This window comes from Mobula birostris, chromosome 8 (assembly GCF_030028105.1).
Source record: "Mobula birostris isolate sMobBir1 chromosome 8, sMobBir1.hap1, whole genome shotgun sequence".
In the NCBI taxonomy this organism is placed as follows: Eukaryota; Metazoa; Chordata; class Chondrichthyes; order Myliobatiformes; family Myliobatidae; genus Mobula; species Mobula birostris.
Window position 1 is genome coordinate 23586302 of NC_092377.1, and position 19977 is coordinate 23606278.

Below are 19977 nucleotides of genomic sequence, written 5' to 3' on the forward strand. Positions count from 1 at the left end.
TACCAAACTGAGATATATGACAACACAGCCACCAGTGGAATAACGCCACTAACTAAATGTTTAGCCTGGTGGTACTGGTGAACTGACAAAAGCAGAACACTGCTTGAACAAACCTAAAGGTGATACAGTGTTACAATTAGGACTTCCATATAAGGACACTTATCAGGTTATGAATAGGAAGTGCACATTTGTAGAGAAAAAGCATGCAGCAATGAGTGTGAAGAGTAGAGGGAAGACACATGGATCAGAGATTGGCAGAGGAGCACAAAAATATCAGGAAAAAAATTCTTCAGCCAGAGTAGTGAATCTGTGGAATTCTTTGCCACAGGCAGCCGTGGAGGTCAAGTCTTTATGTATATTTCAGGCAGAGGTTGATAGATTCTTGATAGGTCAGGGCATGAATGGAATGAAGGGATTCGGGGGGGGGGGGGGGAACCATGAAAATCCATTTAATTCTATGCCTGAGGAATAACCGAACAGTTATGATTCAATTATTCAACTTTTGTTGCTTACTGAGCTATGTGCTGCTCATTGTACAAAATTGCAGTTTTCAACAGGGAAACTATTCCAACCAGTTTTTTTCAGCAGACTGTTACGATAAAAGAGGTGATGAGAATGACAAAAAGTGCTTCACCACATCTTCCTAAACTTTTAGATGAAAGTCAAATTTAGGGCTGGGTTAATTGTCATTACATAAATGTGATTGTCATGATTGTCCTTTTTGTATTAGATTCTCCATAGAACATTTTGATTCAGAGTTACTGATAGATTAGATTATTGACAGATCTTCGAACATGAATCATGTTAAGAAGACCACCAATGTGGTTTAAATGCCTGAAGAGAGAAACATTTGCAAGCCCAGGGGGAAGTGAGACCAACTGGATAACTCCACTAAAGAGCTGGTTCTGGCATGATCAAATGGCATATTCTGAATTTTTTTCCCCCACTACTTGCTCTTGGAATACCTTACAGCTGTGCTCATCATTCTGCATCAGTGTTCAAAATACGTTACCAAATAAAGACAAGCTGTCGGATCAGAAGACCTGCTCTCCAAGTGAATTGCATATTAGAAAGCTGACAACTGATTGGAATAAGCATTGAAAGGCAAGACAAAACATTTGAGTTACAAACCTGATCCACTAAGGGCATCATGAGAGTGTCAGCTCTTTCCTTACTGACAAACTTTTGAGTGTCAAAGAGAAAGATTTTGTGCATGCAATCAATGACGAACTGAAGTAATAGGCAAGATTTCTTCGTGCTGTTGTCTGAATCAAAGAAACTTTGATCTATTTGGGGGATAAAAATGATGATTTATTAAACTCAGCACAGCATGTGACTAATTCTGCCATTGATCAGAATGATTACCTGTAATTGTGCAGCAAATTAGATGCTATCATAAATACTGATTATTGCATTATGTTGCTATGAGTAAAATTCATTACAATAATTCTCAGTGCTTCAATGATGAGAAAGCACCTGAGGAATTCTTGTGGTTAGAAGAGCTATAGAATACAAGTCCTCTCTTTCATCTCGTCGAGATACAATTCCTTTATTTGATTAAAATACAATTTAGACAGTATGCTTATTAACTGTCATTCTCATTGATTCCCTTTACCTTCTCAATAAAACTCAACCACAACAGACAAGCACCACTTCCCTGTTTTAACAAGTATGTGATGGGATTTATATTTGTGATGATTCTTTCTCAGATTAATGTCTCTGAAAGATCACTGATGACGTTTAGATAATACATAAATATAGATAATATGATGTGTTTCTTGTTTCTCATTGCTCCTTTTTTGTTGCTATTTTGTATGATTTTTGATTGGGGCAGACTGGCTCTGCTGCCTAAAGTTAACGAATGACACAGTACTAGATTGAACTGAACTGAATATGCCTGCATTCTATCGCTGTTTTGTGGCTTGGTGTTTTATACTCTATTTTTTGCTCTTTTTTTTGTCATTTGTGTGATTTGTTCTTTTTTTGTGTGTGTGTTGGGGATTTGATGTTTTTGATGCTTTTCTTTGGGTTCTACGGTTTTCTTTCTTGGTTTTGTGGCTGCCTATGGGAAGATGAATCTTAGGATTATATACTTTAATAATAAATGTACTTTGAATAAGATTAAAATAATATGGGTAATAAATGAGATCATCTATCACTGATGAGGCTTAGATAATAAATAGTTAATTAATTTCAACTTTACCTGTCTTGACAATATTTGTCTGGTCCAGAATTTCAGCAAAGGGCTTCACTAGCTGCCCGGCGAAAAGGGTGAATAAACCTTTAAGCTTGTCTGCAATGCAATTTGCCAAACGGTAGAATGTAATCAATCGATCTGTCGGGGAACCCTCAGACTTGCTCCAGTCGAACAGCTGATTGGAATCAAACCATGTCAGTGGTCAAAAAATAATTTCCAAATACTTGTCTGTGGAATTGTTTACTGAATATTAATAACATACCTTAAAGAACAAAGGCCTGAAAGTAACTTCCGAAAGTTTCATTATCATACCAACAAAACAATTGATGACATGATCTTCAATTTCACCTACTTTGTTCAAGTCATCCTGTAAAAAGGAAGAAGAAAAAGAAAAATTGGCTTTGTATACAGTGTACAGTTTAACTAGAGTGGAGAGGTACTTGATGTAATACTTAACTATACCCTTGTAAGTATCGATGTGGAAATGCCTCTTCGTTCGAACACAATGGGAGATTGAAATTAACATCAAAATGGTTTCAGGGCAAACACTGGAATTTGGCCAGATGACACACAACTGATTTTAAAGTTATACATTGTACACAGTAACACTGGAGATGGTCCGACAGTTGGTATGCAAAGAAAAAACTTGCAAGAGCAGATTATAAACCGTTTGTATGTGAATTTGTGGTCATATGGTCCTTAATTAAAATACGTTGGTATATTTTAAAGTGCAAATAGTAGCAAACAAATTTTAATCTGCAAAACTGCATGCAGCTGTTATTGTGCTGCAACATCCCATAAATAAAATAGTGAGATCTAGGAACATGTTTCCCTGAAAGTAGTGACTCAGGTAGAGAGGGCAGTGAAGGAGTCATTTAGCACGCTTGCCTTTATCAGTCAAAATGCCAGCTAACAGTTTTTCAAGATGTTGGAGTATAATGTACAGTTCTGGTCACATAACAGTAGGAAGAATGTCATTAAGCTGAAAAGGATGTATTAACATCCTTGTAAATCTTTATTATGACTATGGGGGGGGTTCCAAAGTGATTGGACAGGCTGAGGACACAAGAGTCTACTGGTGCTGCTATCTGCTGGGGGAACTCTGCGAGTCAGGCACCCCTGGGCTTTTCAGTCTCCAGACAGGCTAAGGCTTTTCTTCCTTGCAGCACGAGAGACATTCGAAGGTTACCTGATAAAAGTATATAAGATCACGAGTGACTTGTCATAGGCTTTCTTGCAGGTAGGAGAGTCTAAGACAACATTCATGGGTTTAAATTGAAAGCAGAAAGGTTTAGAAGAGATCTGGGGGCAACTTTATTCAAATTTGGGGATGGAATGAGCTGCCAGAGATGGGTACAATTACAATATTTAAAAGACATTTAGACACGTACATGGATAGGAAATGGGCTAATGGGACTGTTTCCATGTTGATTAACTCTATTGAGCAATGAGCTGAATGACTTCATAATGAATTTTATTGGTGACAAAACATAGAACGCTCTAGCACAGTGCAGGCCCTTCAGCCCACAACGTTGTGCTGACCCGATAACCTGCTCGTAAAGCAATCTAACCTTTCCCTCCTACATAGCCTTCCATTTTTCTACCATCCATGTGCCTATCTATAAGTTTCTTAAATATATCTGCCTTTAGCACCACCCCTGGCAGTGGGTTCCAGACAGTGACCGCTGTCTGTGTAAGAAGTGTACCCCTGACAATCCACCCCCATAGCTTCCTCAATCTCCTTTAAATTCTGCCTCTCGTATTAGCCATTTCCACCCTGGGAAAGAAAAAACCTCTGGCTATCCACTCGATCTATGCCTCTTATCATCTTGTATATGTCAGTTCAAGTTGCTCTCACCCTCCTTTGCTCCAGAGAAAAGCCCTAGCTTGCTCAACCCATCAACATTGAGACATGCTCTCTAATCTAGGGAGCACCTTGGTAAATTTCCTCTGCATCCTGCTCAAAGCGTCCACATCCTTCCTATAATGTAGCGATCAGAGCTGACTACAATATTCGAAGTGCGGTCCAGCCAGGCTTTTATAGAGCTGCAACATTACCTCGCCACTCTTGAGCTCCATCAGGCTAACACAACATATGCCTTAACAACCCTATCAACTTGCATGGCAACTACGAACAGGGATCCCAAGGTCCCTCTCTTCCACCACACTGCCAAGAATCCTGCCATTAACCCTACATTCTGCCTTCTAATTCAACCTCCCGCAGTGAATCACTTCACACTTTTCCAGGTTGAACTCCATCTGCTACTTCTTAGCCCAGTTCTGCATCTTGTCAATGTCCTGCTGTAACCTACGACGACCTTCTACGCTATCCAAAACCCCACCAATCTCCATGAAACCTTCACAAACTTACTAACCCACCCTTTCACTTCCTCATCAAAGTCATTTACAGACATTACAAGGGTCATAGAACAGATCCCTGTATTCTTAAGGAATATTGGTTAAGACAACAGCAGGACTTTTCCAGTTCCTTAAAGACTTTGGATCTTAAGGTGTCTTTTGTGTGATAATTATTTGTAGAATTTCCAACACAGGTAATCATTCAGCCCATAATGTTTACTATGAGTCTCTGAATTACCCTCAGTCTCATTGAATTTATATTTTAAAACACTTAACACTTTCTTGTTTCATGGTTCATGCTTCCAGCAGGTATTTCATGCCCTAAAAATCACTGTGTGAAAATAAAATTACTGAAACCCCCATTCTTCACAACTTAAACTTGCACCATCTGCTTAACCCAAATCTACAAACTACCTCAGTGCAGGGCAAGATCAAGACCTGAAAGTGGTTTGAGGCTTCCTTCCGTAGCTATCAGGCATCAAGTGTTGCTGCCAGACAGTGCCAAACCAGCACATATACAACCCCCAGTCATTCAACTGACACTACTTACACCACTTTTCCCCCAAATTAAAAAATATTCAGAAACTAATTGTGTTGTTGCAAATTTATCTCATCTTGAAAATAAGAACTCTGTGGGTCCTACCTCCAAGTGGTCAGCTCTGAAATCCAGGGCTTTCAGGAAGAATGACGTGAGCTCAGATTGATGGGAATTCAATTGTACCTTTTCCATTTGACAAATATGTTCCTTCAGAATGTCAAGAAGTGGACCTAAGCAATGCTAGAGAAAATAGCAACATGTCAGAAACTGGTCATGTTTTTGCCCAAGACTCACAATCAACTGGATTTTATAGATCATCCTATAGTTGCTTGAAATCATAACTGCAAATCCATCTTCTCTCAAGAGTTAAAAAAACAGCCATTTCTTCTGATCCATGTGGTTTCTACTCTGTCTTATTAAACAGTGAACTATCCATGACACAGCAAAAAGCTGATGATAAAAATCACAGCTAGAGCCAAGTGGATAGTAAAATTACAGCTACACAACACAAGGAACAGTTGTTATACAAGAGACAGAGTTCAGGAGTTCTACAGAACACAGGATTTCTGCAAATGTCTCCTTTAAATAACAGACCAAAATGGAGCTCAGTCAAGGACCAAAATAGAAAGTAGGTAATGAGATTTATTGTATTTCATAAAGTAAATGAAGTTGAGGAAAGCTGTGAAATACAGGACCAAAGCCCGAGTATGTAGAAATAATTTGAAACTCAATTAAAATGATCATAACTAAATTCAAGATTGATTAAACAGCACTCACTATTCATATATTTCTAAAAGCATTTAGAACTCATAAGAGTAATAAATAATTAAATATATGTCTTACTATAACTAATACTAGATTTTTAATTATACAGAGTACTACTAGATATTTCTCAGCTCTCACTTGAAATAACCATCTGGGTGAAAGCTTTGCAAGCAATCCCAATGGCTGAATTTCCAAAGTTAACTGTAAGCAGGAGATTGTCACGTTCAAAGCAATAAGCGTAGACTTTAGAAATGCAGCTCCACCTACAACTCAAAATAGAAGAGAGAGATAAAGCTAAAATCTCTGGAGTAAAACGCTAACCTGTTTGGTGTCAGCAACTTTATCATAGCACTTGCTAATCGATGGCAACAGAACCCGAGAAGCTAGCTTTGTGGCCAATGTAGTTTGAAGTGAGGTCAAACGCTTATCAAGCTGTGATGAGTGGCTTGCCTTTTCAGTAATCTTGGTCAACCGGGTGACCTATATGAGAGTATAATTTAATGATTATTTTAGCTTCAGGAAAATAAAGATGAATTATTTGCTGTAATGCAACAGGAAAAAGCTTACTTGTACTAGAACGTCGAGTAGGTAAGGGCTGATGAAATGTGGCAGTGTTTCTGTGACTCTTTGCAATGCTGTTACAGCACTGAGCAAATAAATCTCATTGGACAGCAGAGACTTCTGCTTTTTCAAGATCCTCAGAAGTCCTGGCATCAGCCTGTACAGAATAAATCCATCAAAAGGGCTGAGTATTTATAACACTAAGAAGTTCACAAACAAGATCATATGAGCAATTACTTTACAATAAAAGGGCAGCCTGAGGAAATTTGGAAGGAAATATCCATTCACTGTATTGTGTAGTACAAATATTGATAAGACATCTCTTCCTGAGACTCAGAGGAAACATTATGCAAGACTTTATTACAAAATTCTCATTATGTAAAATGAGTTACTTTCATACCTTGGAAGTTGTGGTATTGCCAGTGCTTTGAGTGCAGTAGTAACTTCAGCAATGCAAAGTAATGCATTGCCCAGCAGATTCTTTTCCTCTTCATTGTCCTCTGTGATGAGGTCAACGGCAGTCACCAGTACAGGCACAAACAAATCCTGGTGACTTGTACCAAAACACCTGCACAACAGTTTCAGGCTGAAGAGGGCGGTCTGACGGTTTACGGCCTGTTCCACTTCTATCTCCTTGCAGCAAACAATGCTTAGAAAGTCCTCAATTAGGCTCAAAAGCAACTTCACCTGGCAAAAAGATGTTTTTATGTAATTATTGCACACAAGGAGATTAACAAAGAAAAAACTAGATGTAAAAATGCATTGACAGAAAGGCAAGGCAAGCTTGTGAAACAGTGTCTAAGTTTTTAATTAGTCTCTGGATAGACTTGCAGATTTAACAGAGTCCAATAATGTCAAGTCATTATCATTGTTCCATCAATTCTTAGAAGACAGAAGTTGGCAATTGCTTTGCTCTCCACCAGAACTCAGTGGGGTAAGTTGGGTGGAAAGGAATTATTGATGCTTTGGGTCAAAGCCCTAAATCTTGACAGAGTGGAAAGGTGAGATGGCCTGTATAGAGAGGAGAAAGGGTGTGGTGAGAAAGAATTCCGATGTAATTGGTGGACTGAAGAGGAATGTAAGATGACAGTGCCAGATGAGGACAGTGAGTGAGGCTGGTGCTGGAAGATGATGGCAGGTGAATGATGGAGAGACAGAGAGAGAAAGAAAAAAGGGGAGATAAAAAGTGATGGAGCAGGAGACAAAGAGAGGGAGGAAAATTTGTGATGTTCCAATCCGAGATTGAAAAAACAAAGTGAGCAGCACATTGAGAGATTCATTTAAATACAGAGAGAATCAACTACTTCCCACCACCCATCCCAAACTGTAATACTAGCTGCTGTGGGGAAATACATATCAGATCAACCAACATCTGAAAAGTATGGCTCTCTTTCAGATACTGAGTGCCTTCATGTGTATACTCTTGTGTCTTTATATTGCTCAGTCCTCTGAATATAGAATGGATAATTTTAAGACTGAGAATATCAACAACAAATGTAGGGCTTCTGATGAAAGCTCTTTGAAAATTTAATAACGTACCAAAAATAAAAAAAAGCACTGGATGTTTGAATTATGCACTTGAGGAACTGTTAATATTAACAGTGTATGAAAATAAATCAAAATGATACCCAGGGGACCAATGTTAGGCTTTTCATTAAAACAACAACATTTAAACGATTTAATAATTATATTCCAGTATTTTGATAAGGAAAACAGCAAAAAAAATTCACACTGTCCAGTGAGTCAGAAACATATATATATGTATTTAAGAGCATGAACCAAAGAATAAAGTGATCAAGTGATTTTTTAAAACTACAATATAGAAATGGCCTACAAGAAAATATAGTTCATAGAATCAAAGTTAACAGAAATATAGAGTCCTTTTTAACAAACTTATCCATGCTAAGTTGTCTAGTTGAGCTACTTTGCTTTGGCCCATATCCCTCGAAACCTTTCCTACCATCTACCTGTCTTATTGCCTTTCAAAAAACTACCCATGCCACTTCCTCTGGTAGTTTATCCCATCTATCTTGTGTGAAAATGTTGCTCCTCAGATTCTTTTTATGTCTTTCCCTTCTCACCTTTAGCCAATGCCCTCTAGCTTTAGAATCCGCTCCCCTTGGAAAAAAGACTGATCATTCCCCTCATTATTTTACAAACTCCTTGGTATCTCCATTAAACCAATTGATATAGAAGAATTCGGCAATTTTGTCTGCATAGGCTGCTCTAACATTCAATCACGGTTGATTCCTTTTTCAATCTTGGACAATTCCATGTACCAGAGTTAAATAAATCTGAACCTGAAATGGCATCCGTCAGTATTATGTGAGAATGAGAGTGAGAGAGAAAAAGGAAGAGTAACAGGGAGCAGGCAAAATCAAATAATTCGCAAATAAGAGAAAATCTGCAGATGCTGAAAATCCAAACAAATGCTGGAGGAACTCAGCAGGTCAGGCAGCATCATGGAAAAAGCACAGTTGACATTTTGGGGTGAGATCCTTCGGCAGGACTGGAATAAAAGTACAATTGACATTTCTAGCCGACACCCTTCCATGCTGCCTGGCCTGCTGAGTTCCTCCAGCACTTTGCGCATGTTGCTCAAATAATTCACAGGTTGATCTTGCGGGAGGAAAGGCTGAGTTCTAAAAGGTAAACAGCAGCTCATAGTATGTGAAAATACATTCACATTTCTACTGCCTGCTTACTTGTAAGGTTCTGTATCTGATCTAAAAGAAAATAAAAACCTTACCTGATGTTCCTGCCATTCAGTTTTGTGCTGCTGTAGCTTATTATTGAGGAGATCCATGGCTTTCCGCCTTACAGATGGTAAGCGATTATTCATCAGTCCTCGTATCACTGGAATGAAAGATTCGGTGGGTAGCAAGGCATTCACCTGTTTTAGAGGAAAGAAATCCTTATAAGTAACCAAGTCAGGATTGTTACTGCAGACCAGCCCTAACTCAAGATATCCAATTATCAATATGCTGCAAATAATGTAGCTGATGACCTATTCATGTGATACTAGCTAGGAAGGCGTGATTATCAATCAGTGCAAGAGAAACTCCCTTTACTTGTAATAGTGTGATGGGGCATTTACATCCACTGAAAAGCAAAACAGAACTTTGTTTATCTCAGCCAAGAGGCAGTATATATGCAAGTACAGCACTTCCCCAGGGTGCAGACCTGTCAACTTAAGAACCTTTCTTGATATGTGGTGGAGCGATAAGAAACTGTATGCTTGCCTTAGAAGTGGCACAAGGAAGGTTCACTAGATGGTTTCCAGGGCTAAGAAAACATTGTCACAGGAGGAAAGATTGAGCAGAGTGGGGCAATATTATCTGAAGTGAGGAAAATGAAAGTTAATCTGATTAATATGTAATATTCTGCAGGATCCTGATAGTGCAGATGGTGCTGACATTTCTTCTGTGAGAGACTCTTGATAAAGGACAGCAGTCATCAGAAAAAGGCTTGGCTACTTAAGATATAAGATTTCTGATATTACTGAATTTCTGGAATTCTCTACCCAGTGAATAAGCATATCTGTTACTACAATGAAGAGTCGTGGAGGTTCCGCAAGTCCAAAGCCCTCCTGCTGCCTATTCCATTATTAAGATGTGTTTCATAAACAGAATATCGAAAGTGTCTGCAAGTTAGCACACCAGAAATGGAAGATAACCTACTTTATCCAGAACATCATATGACCGGTTGAGTAGAGTTCTCCAGAATTTAGCTGTTGGCTTTTCTGCATTCTCCTCTACACTGTGGGCAACCACATTGATGTAGCAAAGTATCTCTTCCAGTAAACTAGGAAAAACAGGGCAGTTATAGACCATAATATATACATAGGAGCAAAGTCAGGCCATTTGGTCCATATAGGACACTTACGAACCACAGAAAAATAACAGGTTTAATTGTATCACGATAATCTAGGGATTACAATATAGGAAGAAATTTTAAACATTTTGTTTAAATTTTTGGATAGTTTACATTTCAAAAGTTATACAACATAATTAATTATGGGAATGTACACACAAGTAGATTCTGTCTCTGCACCAAGACATTCCAGCATTATTTGCTTTCAATGGATACCTTCTTTGGCTGCATGCCTTGTCAATGTTACCTCAACCAAAGTGGGGGGTGATTACGAAATTCCCTTGTCAATTAAGCTGGGTGATCACTCGTACAAATAACTGACAGTGATTTTACGTACAGTTTAATGTCCCGCACTCACTTGGAGAAATATCCAGCTTTTACTGGAAGTTCTGTGCCTCAATGTCAGAAATTTGGGTTCAAACCTGACTTTGTGGTGTGTTTAAGTGTGACATTTGCATATTTTCCCCGTAACTGCGTGAGTCATTATAGGATGAACATAGATGGGCAGCATGGACTCAATGGGATGGCAGGGCTGTGATGTATTTCTCTGTCACCCGTTCATTATGTAAGGCGACCAAGCTACACATAGAGATGGTTTGCTCTGAGCCAGATAAACATTTGTAAACTCACAAATAATCAACTTATTTTTCTTTTGATCACCAACATCATTTTAAAGAAACTACAGATGGGTATTGAGTGGAATCCAGCCAGTGACATTCTCAATAGATATCAGAAGAACCCAAGCTTAATCTATAGACCTAATACTACCATGCTTTCTTCAGTTTTTACAGTTCAGGGCACAGAAGACGTCATGGTCATCCACTGCAACCAAAGAAGACCCCAGCTTGTGACGCTTATTCATACCGCTGGACCCAGACTTCTGAGGTCGAGAGAGTGGAACTATCCCAATGTAATGGCTTTTTCACTTTAAAAGGTTTGTCGCACAGGTTTCCTGTCATCGTTGGACACAATGGACGACCACCATTTCCAATGGTAATAGATTGCCATCTTCATGCATAGTTCTTGTTGATGCAGGAAGTTTATATAACTATAAAAGTGATGGCTAAATTATACCTGAGTTGGTTGGAAGATAAATACAAATTATCAGACAGATTTTGGACCTTTTTTTTTTACTAATTTCTCAATTTCACAGAAATTTTTAAGTGGAAATACATGAATTATTTGTTAAAGTCCCACCTGTAGGATGATTTTACAGCATTAATTTAATATCTTGCTTCAGTCTTTCTATAAACACATTATTATTGGGGCCATAAGGGCTTGCACTCAAAGGGTGTCCATATTCCTTTTACAGCAGTCATTAACTGTTTAACCACAGTTTATTATTTTCCAGATTTACAATCAAATATGTGAAAGTGAATGGTGAAATTTGATTATAACTAATGCCACATATTAGTTATATGCAAAATAAAACATTTTATTGACTCATATCAGGCTTGTTTTTATTGAGTTACTGAATGCCCATTGAAAGTTTTAATAAGAGCGAACAAGTGCAAATGCATGATGTCCAGCCCAGGCTACAAGGCAAATATACAATAAGATATCGGGCAGTGGAGGCAAGATGGTTAATTTAAGATTTAAAAAAAATTGCCTACAAGAGAAACAGCATCACTGAATCCAGGAAAGTAATTATCCCCCAAGAATTGCAAAATTGGTTACCTTTGTTCAAGCTTCTGCAGTGCTTCTTCAGAAGTATTACACTCTGCAACCTGACATTAAAGCAAGGGAATGGTGAGCATATTTGACATTGAGTAGAGGATTTTCTAAGCCCTACAGTTGCATTGAATCCACAACATAAATGGTCTTTTCACAAAATATCTACAATCCACGCAAGTTTTCGTTCAGTCAGTTCTTTTCCCATGTTGCCAGAAAGTCAGGTGTGGTTACCTGAAGACTGGATCTCAGAAGTTTGTTTGGGAAGTGGGAAATGATGAGACAGATTGGAAAAAGAAACTGCAAAGTGCCTGATAATCACACAGATTAGGAATACGTAATTGTTATCTTCCACTTACAATTTTTTTGGTAGTGGGGTAGGTTAAAAAAAGAGAAAACCCCACACTGTGGGCAGTGATATTTAATTCTGCTGAAACATATGAAGTTAAATCAAACTGCACAATATATTTTGACAATTGGATTAATTCCACTCCATTCTAGATCTTCAACTTCAAAAGCTTAATTTTTTGAAGATACACAATACACGCTGTTAATAAATAATGTAAAAAGATTCTGACCACTATTTAATTTGAAACAAGAAGCTACCTTTCCAATAAAACTTTCAGAGGCGAGATGCTGAGACATAAACGAGATGGAAAGGAATTTGAAATGGCGTAGCTGTTTGGCTGTCAGAGCATCGATGTTGATTAGTGGTTCTGCTTCACTTGACTGTCCCACTTTGTTCTTCCTTGTGTTTGCTTTTCCTTTGTCTTTGGCTGCTTCTAAATGAGTTTCAAGAAAACAATGAGTAAAGATAACCTTTCGTCCAAACGGAACAGAGTATGCATAGGAATTTGTAGTGTTTGGGTAATAAATTAAATGAAAAACAAGTCAGGTTAGTACATAACTGCAAAGAACCGTTATGCCAGCATAAAGCCAACTTAACAGGTTCCTGGGAGGCTTTCTAGAAAATGTCTGAACTAGATGCAAACTAAAAACTGGAAATTCTGGTTACCTTGGTGAGTTAAGGTAATGACATTTATGTCTCACTTCTTCTTATTGCCTTTAAACTCACGAGAGAGCATAGACCATCAACTTTTTGCTGTTGATGTTTCTGTAGCATATAATTTCTTTTTTACAAGGTCGAGCTGTTAGCTCGACGCTCAACCCAGCACAGATGGAAAGCGTGCCGGGGAGCCGGCTGGATTCGAACTCGGAAGCCTATGCTTCAAAGTCCGGCGCTGATGCCACTACGCCACCAGCCAGCGATATTTTTGTAATAAGGTCATTTTCTGAGATACTTTCAACTTAGATGGAAAATGGTGTTTGTTTTATTTGAAGACGTACAATGCACAAAGATGATGAATTAATTCCATCCCAAGTAAAAATTCACTTCACAACGTATTCTTAATCAATGAAGCAATCCAATTTATCAGTAAATGTAGCATAGATAACCCAAAATTGAATTTACAGAACTGTTTATTGCATACCTGCTAGATTAAGTGAAAAGCAACTGGAACCACAAAAATCAGGCAAATACTTGTGGCACTTCTACAGAACAAGTCCAAGGTATACAGCAAGGAAATGGGCCCTTTGGCTGATCTAACCCACACCAACCAAGGCTCGTCCCACTTGCCTGAATTTGTCCTATATCCCTCAAACTTTTCCTATCCAAGTACTTAGCATTTTTAAAAAGGCAAAGTAAAATATTTTAAAGCAAGGTGAGATCTCCATATGAAATAAGTTTTGTGTCATGTCCTAATTTAGTTATATAATAATTAAATGTCTTTACTCATGTTTTCAGAACTCATAATTTGTAGTGTTCATTCAAAGCATCAAGAACAAGATGGTGACAAAGTGACATTGCACAAGTGATATTATATATGAACACTACAGTCAGAATAGGGAACAATCTGCAAAATGAAGACACTAAATAGACAACTTGCTAAAAGATTAAAACAAAGATTGTTTTACAAAGTAACTTTATAATACATAGATCAGAAGAAATGGGTTGAAGAGTGGTTTGAAAGCTCTGTCCGAAGGTAACTCACACCATTTCCCTGCTAAAATGACATTGTAATTATTGAACTAATCATAGAGCACTACAGCACAGAAACAGGCATATCCAGTTCTTTGGATCAGCTTGTGTTTTGCTGATCAGGACATTTATTTGAAATTAATGACATGCTATGTACTACTTACTTTCCTCTTTGTCTTCAGGGAGCCTGGATAAGTAACACAAAATATTAATGAAGCTCTGGAGTTGTTCTTGAACAGTAAACTCGCAGCCAACAGTGATCCAGAATTCAACATCACTTTCCAAAACAGTTTCCTGTTACAATGAAATCATAGACTTTTGTTATTTGCAAGTTAGTCTTTTAAAAATTAAATACTACCCATCTGATGAAGGCTGGTGGGGAGAGTGGGATGCAAACATGACTACTTCCTCTAGAGATGTCTTCAACTCAAGACATACATTCAAAGTGTCTCACTTTAATATAAACTGAAATTTCATGCATCATCCTTTAACATCCCAATGATCAATAATAGACACAAAATATGTTATGAGTACGAGGTTTGGTATGGTATGAGGCTTGCATTTCTACTATTGTTGTCTGCAGTTAGACCATGTTTTCTGTTGGAATTTTGTCCCATTTAGAGATAAATATTTATTGTAAACTATCTATTCATTCTCTAAGTGCTTGTCATTGTTTCTCCAGTGTCACAACTTTTAATATAGTTTTCCAAGCTACCATGATTCAATTATACCTTAACCTTTGTAATTTGCTTTGTTTATATTTAAAAATTGTTTTTGATTGAAATAAATTACTTTTCAGCTTAATACAGAATATTTTCGTATCATGATCACACATCCTTAAAGGTCCATTAAGGTGAAAAATAATTAAATAATCCTTCTTAATCGCACTAGATCTAAAATAGTCTACTTCTGGTTGTCCAACATGCCAACCCAGAAAATTACCTTGTACCCTACATCTTCTACACTACAACACACACAGAATGCAGGAGGAACTCAGCAAGCCAGGCAGTATCTCCGGGAAAAAAGTACAGTTGATGTTTCGGGCAGAGCCCCTTATTCCTACCCATATTCCGTTTCAGTAGTCTCCATCCACATGGTATGAACATTGATTTCTCTAACCTTAGATTAGATTAGGTTATGAGGACACTCAGTCCTCGTTTAGTCATTTAGAAATGCATGCATTAAAAAATGATACAATGTTCCTCCAGAAAGCTATCACAAAAACACAGGAAAAACCAAGACTAAAACTGACAAAACCACATAATTATAACATATAGTTACAACAGTGCAAAGCAATACCGTAATTTGATAGAGCACGGTAATAGGCACGGTAACTTCCGGTAATTTCTCCCCCCTCTCTTTTTTCAATCCCCATTCTGGTATCGCTCTTACCCCTTCTCTTTTCCTCATCTGCCCATCACCCCACTCCCTATCCCCCATGATCCACTCTCCTCTATCAGATTCCTTCTTCTTCAGCTCTTTCACCGATCACCTCTCAGCTTCCCCCAGCCACCTATCTTCGCTAACACCTGGCCACACCTGTCACTTGCCACCTATCCTTTCCCTCCCCCCACCGACTTCTTATTCTGGATTCTTCCCCCTTCCTTTCCAGTCTGAATGAGGATTCTCAGCCCAAAATGTCAACTGTTCATTCCTCTCCATAGATGCTGCCAGACCTGAAGAGGTAGTGGCAATAAGCTTCCATTACTTATTAAATGCTCCCAATGGTGTGCACCTCAAATAGTCTCTAATAACCAAGTCCAGCTCCTGGCCTTCATGTGTAGCTTTATCGACTAAGCCCAGCAGAATGGTTTCTACAGACAGGAGAAGAAGCAACGGCAGGTTACTGGTGCCTTTAAACCAGTTGCTTCAGGCAGGTGGGGTTTGTCAACCATGGTTGGCAGCTAATCTGGATGGAATATTCTGATCTCAAACGTTGGTTGCATTGCAGCTATACTCATTCTTGGGGAAAGATTCAGGAGTAAGCCTCCAGGAAACGCCCAGAGCTGGAGTCCCTATACTGAGTTCAACACTGACAGGCAACTCCAACGACACTGCTGGTGCCAAACTGTATTGGTCTCTGCTGTTCCTTTGGGTTCATTAGCTGCGTAGAGAGGTGGTGTTGTTGCATCGGCAACGGCTTGCTCTCCATATCTTCTAGCCCTGGCTTGTGTACCAGCTGGCATATCATGTAGGCAGCTAAGTCACAACTTCCATGGCCGACCTCGACTGATAGAAGGCTCCCAAATCCAGGAAGATTCCTGTTGTTCACCTTGGGCACTATCTACAAGTTCTCCACATTCTTCTGTAGAATGGCAACCAGAACAACTCACATTACTCCAACTCTGAGCGAGCTACAATTTTATACAGCCATTTAAAGACTTCTCAATTTTAATACTCAGTGCCACGATTGCTGATGGGAAGGATGTCATATGCTTTCTTCACCACCCGATCTACTTGTGCTGCCACTTTCAGGGAGAGATGAACTTGCAGCCCAAGAAACCTCTGTACATCAATGCTGTCAGGGGGTTCTGCCATTTACTGCAAACTTTCCTCTTACATTTGATCTACCAAGATGCAAACAACCCCCACTTGTCTGGATTAAGTTCCATCTGCTGTTTGTCTGCCCATATTTCAATCTAGTCTTTATCCTGTTGCATCCTTTGACAACCTTCTTCACTTTCCAGAGCTCTGGCAATTTTTGTGTCACCTGGAAGCTTACCAATTAGACCACCCACAATGACATCCAAATCATTTATATATACCACAAACAAAAGAGTTCTCATCACTGATCTGTGGAGGAATCACCAGTAACAGAACTCTAATGAAATAACACTCCTCCACTGCACTTTATGTTCTAAGGACAAATTTGAATCCTAAACACCAAATCCCTATCCTATGTGCCTCAATCTTCTAGATCAGCTTACCATCATGAGAGACCAAGTTGAATACTTCACTAAAGTTCACGTAGACAACATCCACTGCCTTATAACCTCATTAATCACCGTCATCCCCTTTTTCATAAAACCTCAATCAAGTCTCCTCAGCTTGGGTGAGACCAGAACTAGAGGTCACAAGTTTAGGGTGAAAGGTGAAATACTCAAAGGGAATCTGAGGGGAAAGGTCATCACTCAATGGGTAGTGTGAGTATGGAATGAGCTGCCAGCAGAAGTGATAGATATGGATTCAATTGTAATGTTTAGGAAAGTATGGGTAGGCACATAGATCAGAGGGGTATGGAGGGATATGGTCCAGGTGCAGGCAGATGGGACTAGGCAAAAGATTGGATCAGAATGGACTGCATGAGCCAAAAGGCCTGTTTCTATGCTGTAGTACTCTATGACACTTAGCTTTAGGACATGACCTCTCCCGCACAAAGCCATGCTGGCTATCCCCAATAAGCCAGATGCCTGTAAATCCTATACCTAAGAATCTTCTCTAATAATTTCCCTACCACTGACATTAATTGTCTTGTAGCTAAAGAAAATGATCTGTCAAAACTCCAGCAATCTCCTTTCTTAATAGGATAAATCTCTGGGTACTTTTTTCCATCTTAACGTCGGTAAAGAGACCCACACTTCCTCACCCATGTTAACAACACGTCTGAGAATATCAGTATACTCTTTCCCTGATCCGATTATCTTCCATGTTCTTCTCCTTGCTGAATACTGAATCAAAGTTGGAGTTCTTCTTCATACTACTTGTCAATGACATCTCAGGATGCCTTTTAGCCCTGATCCTGTTTGATTTCTTTCCCTCTTCCTATTATATCCCACAAGGGCACAGTCCATTCTCAGCTTCCTAAACCTTTCATAGGCTTCCTTTTTCTTTGACTAAATTTGCATCGTTTATCATTCAATGCTCACAAACCTTGCCATCCTCATTTGTCTTCCTACAGGAAGATGCTGATCCTGAATTCTGACCAGGTGGCCTTTAAATGATTCCATGACTGATGTGGACTTACCCTATAACAACTATTCCCAATTTAATTTCCCCGAGCTCCAGTCGATAATACCATCATAATTCACATTTGTCCATGTGCTAAATGATTTGGTTCAGCGTTCAATCCAGCCACCTTTACCTTTTCGTCAGTAGACACTGAGGAGGTGGTCTTGGTTACATGCTGCTCAAAGAGCAGCAACAGGAGGGCCCACAGGAAACGCTCCGCACTCACTGTTTCAATGAGCTTAGAAAGAACAGGCACTCGCCGGTGTTCAGGCACATGTGGCATGGCATCCACAAATACACGGATAATTTTTGTTACAACATTTTCCACATTCTCCTTGATTTCTACAGGACCTTCGTTGTCAGCCTGCAAAATAAAAAAAAATACAAATGGGTAGAATACAGAAAAGGAACTGAAGAACAGAGTTATAATGAAGAGTCTTAAAACGCAAGTTTGTCTGTTTTAATGCAGCACGGTAGTGCAGCAGTTGGTGCAATCCTTTACAGCGATAAGGTTCGATTCCAGCTACTGTCTGTACTGAGTTTGTACATTTTCTCCTCGACCACATGGCTTTCCTCCCACATTCTAAAGACATATAAATTAGGATTAGTGAGTTATGGCCATTCTATGTTGGCAGGCAGAACAATTATCGCTGATTTGATTTGATGCAAATGGCGCGTTTCACTGTGTTTTGATATGCATGTGACAAATAAAGCTAATCTTTCTTTTAGTATTAAATGTAATGTTTCCTGACATGCCAAATGAACCACTTGCTTCAACACATTCTCCAAATTCTGATATTCTTATTACCTTGTCAAAGTGACAATGGAATTAAATCTGAAGATAGAAATTTCTACATTTCAGTGATGGACTCTTACCTACAACAGAATAAAAGGACATCACTGAGAAACAGAAACATGCTCTGTGAGCATCTGTGGGCATGTAAAAAGGAAAGATTAATGAAGGAAAATGTGGGCACCTTATAGATGTAGGACAATTCATAGTAGGAGAGAAGGAAATGGTCAGGAATTTAGACAAACCCTTTGCCTCTGTCTTCAGAGAAGACACAAAAAGCCTCCCAGCAAAACTGAAGAAGCAAAGGTCTAGTGCAAACAGGGAAATAAAATAACGCATTAGTGAAGAAAAATTATTAATGAAATATTATGTACAGATAATATACAGTTTTGAAAGTGGTGGTTATGGAGATACTGGAAACTCTAATTTGTCCCCACTATTTAAGAAAGGAGGGACAGAGTGAACAGCAACCTTTTAGCCTGATGTCAGCAGTTGTTAAATATAGACAATAGGACTGAGCTGTCAATGTGTATGCAGGAGAGGTCAATCATCTTTGACTCATCCACTAGAGCTCTTTGAGGATGCGGCTGCAAGAGTACAGGCCGAACTCATAGATATGGCTATTTTTTTAAAAAAGGTTTTGGGCTAGATCCCACACTGCAACCGGTTGTTGAACAACATTTGAACACATGGAACTGGGGATGATATACTGGAGTGGATTGGTGTTCAATTAACAAATAGAGGGGAAAAAAGTTGTTCTTAGGTTTGCAGGCTACCTCGCTGGACTTCAGCGATAAATAATCCACAAAAATAATCTGGTTAAAGAACATGAAACTCAGTGTGAATATGAATGGAAGTTGTCCAGTGGAATATACACAAACTTGCTGAGTGTGGCAACAAATTAGCAGATGGATTATGAAGTGGAAAAATGTAAATTTATCCTCTTATATGGAAAAACCATTAATACTGAATGATTTTTAAATGGTGTAAGTTGTTCAAAGGCACCCAGGTATTCTTATATTCATGTAGTCTGCACCTGTGATATCGCGTACAATTTTGGTCTTTTTACCTTAGGGGATATACTTCCTATTGAAGATTTATCAGACTAGTTCCAGAGGCAGGTTTGTCAAATGAGGAATGAATGAGTCGGCTTGGCCTTTTGTTTTTGGTATAAAAAGGGTCGGAAGCATGAGAGGTGAGGTATTTGAAACATATAACATTACTGCATGTTCTGA

The 19977-nt window shown here is 38.8% G+C and overlaps 2 protein-coding genes across 2 annotated transcripts in view; one reads left to right on the forward strand and one right to left on the reverse strand.

The window, feature by feature from the left end:
- Positions 1–11679, forward strand: part of lgals8a (galectin 8a) — a 55897-nt gene extending 44218 nt beyond the window's left edge. The window contains exon 10 of the mRNA XM_072264909.1: positions 11075–11679. Coding sequence (XP_072121010.1) covers positions 11075–11312 — 238 coding nt within the window. The 3' untranslated portion in view covers positions 11313–11679. The remainder of the gene's footprint in view (positions 1–11074) is intronic.
- The window catches only part of heatr1 (HEAT repeat containing 1), a 106469-nt gene that overhangs the window by 9124 nt on the left and 77368 nt on the right, over positions 1–19977 (reverse strand). The window contains exons 30-42 of the mRNA XM_072264907.1: positions 18083–18313; positions 14166–14295; positions 12570–12745; positions 11970–12019; positions 10100–10223; positions 9169–9312; positions 6820–7106; positions 6426–6576; positions 6180–6338; positions 5199–5333; positions 2460–2564; positions 2204–2372; positions 1132–1286 (exon numbers count right to left, since the gene is read on the reverse strand). Coding sequence (XP_072121008.1) covers positions 1132–1286; positions 2204–2372; positions 2460–2564; positions 5199–5333; positions 6180–6338; positions 6426–6576; positions 6820–7106; positions 9169–9312; positions 10100–10223; positions 11970–12019; positions 12570–12745; positions 14166–14295; positions 18083–18313 — 2016 coding nt within the window. The remainder of the gene's footprint in view (positions 1–1131; positions 1287–2203; positions 2373–2459; positions 2565–5198; positions 5334–6179; positions 6339–6425; positions 6577–6819; positions 7107–9168; positions 9313–10099; positions 10224–11969; positions 12020–12569; positions 12746–14165; positions 14296–18082; positions 18314–19977) is intronic.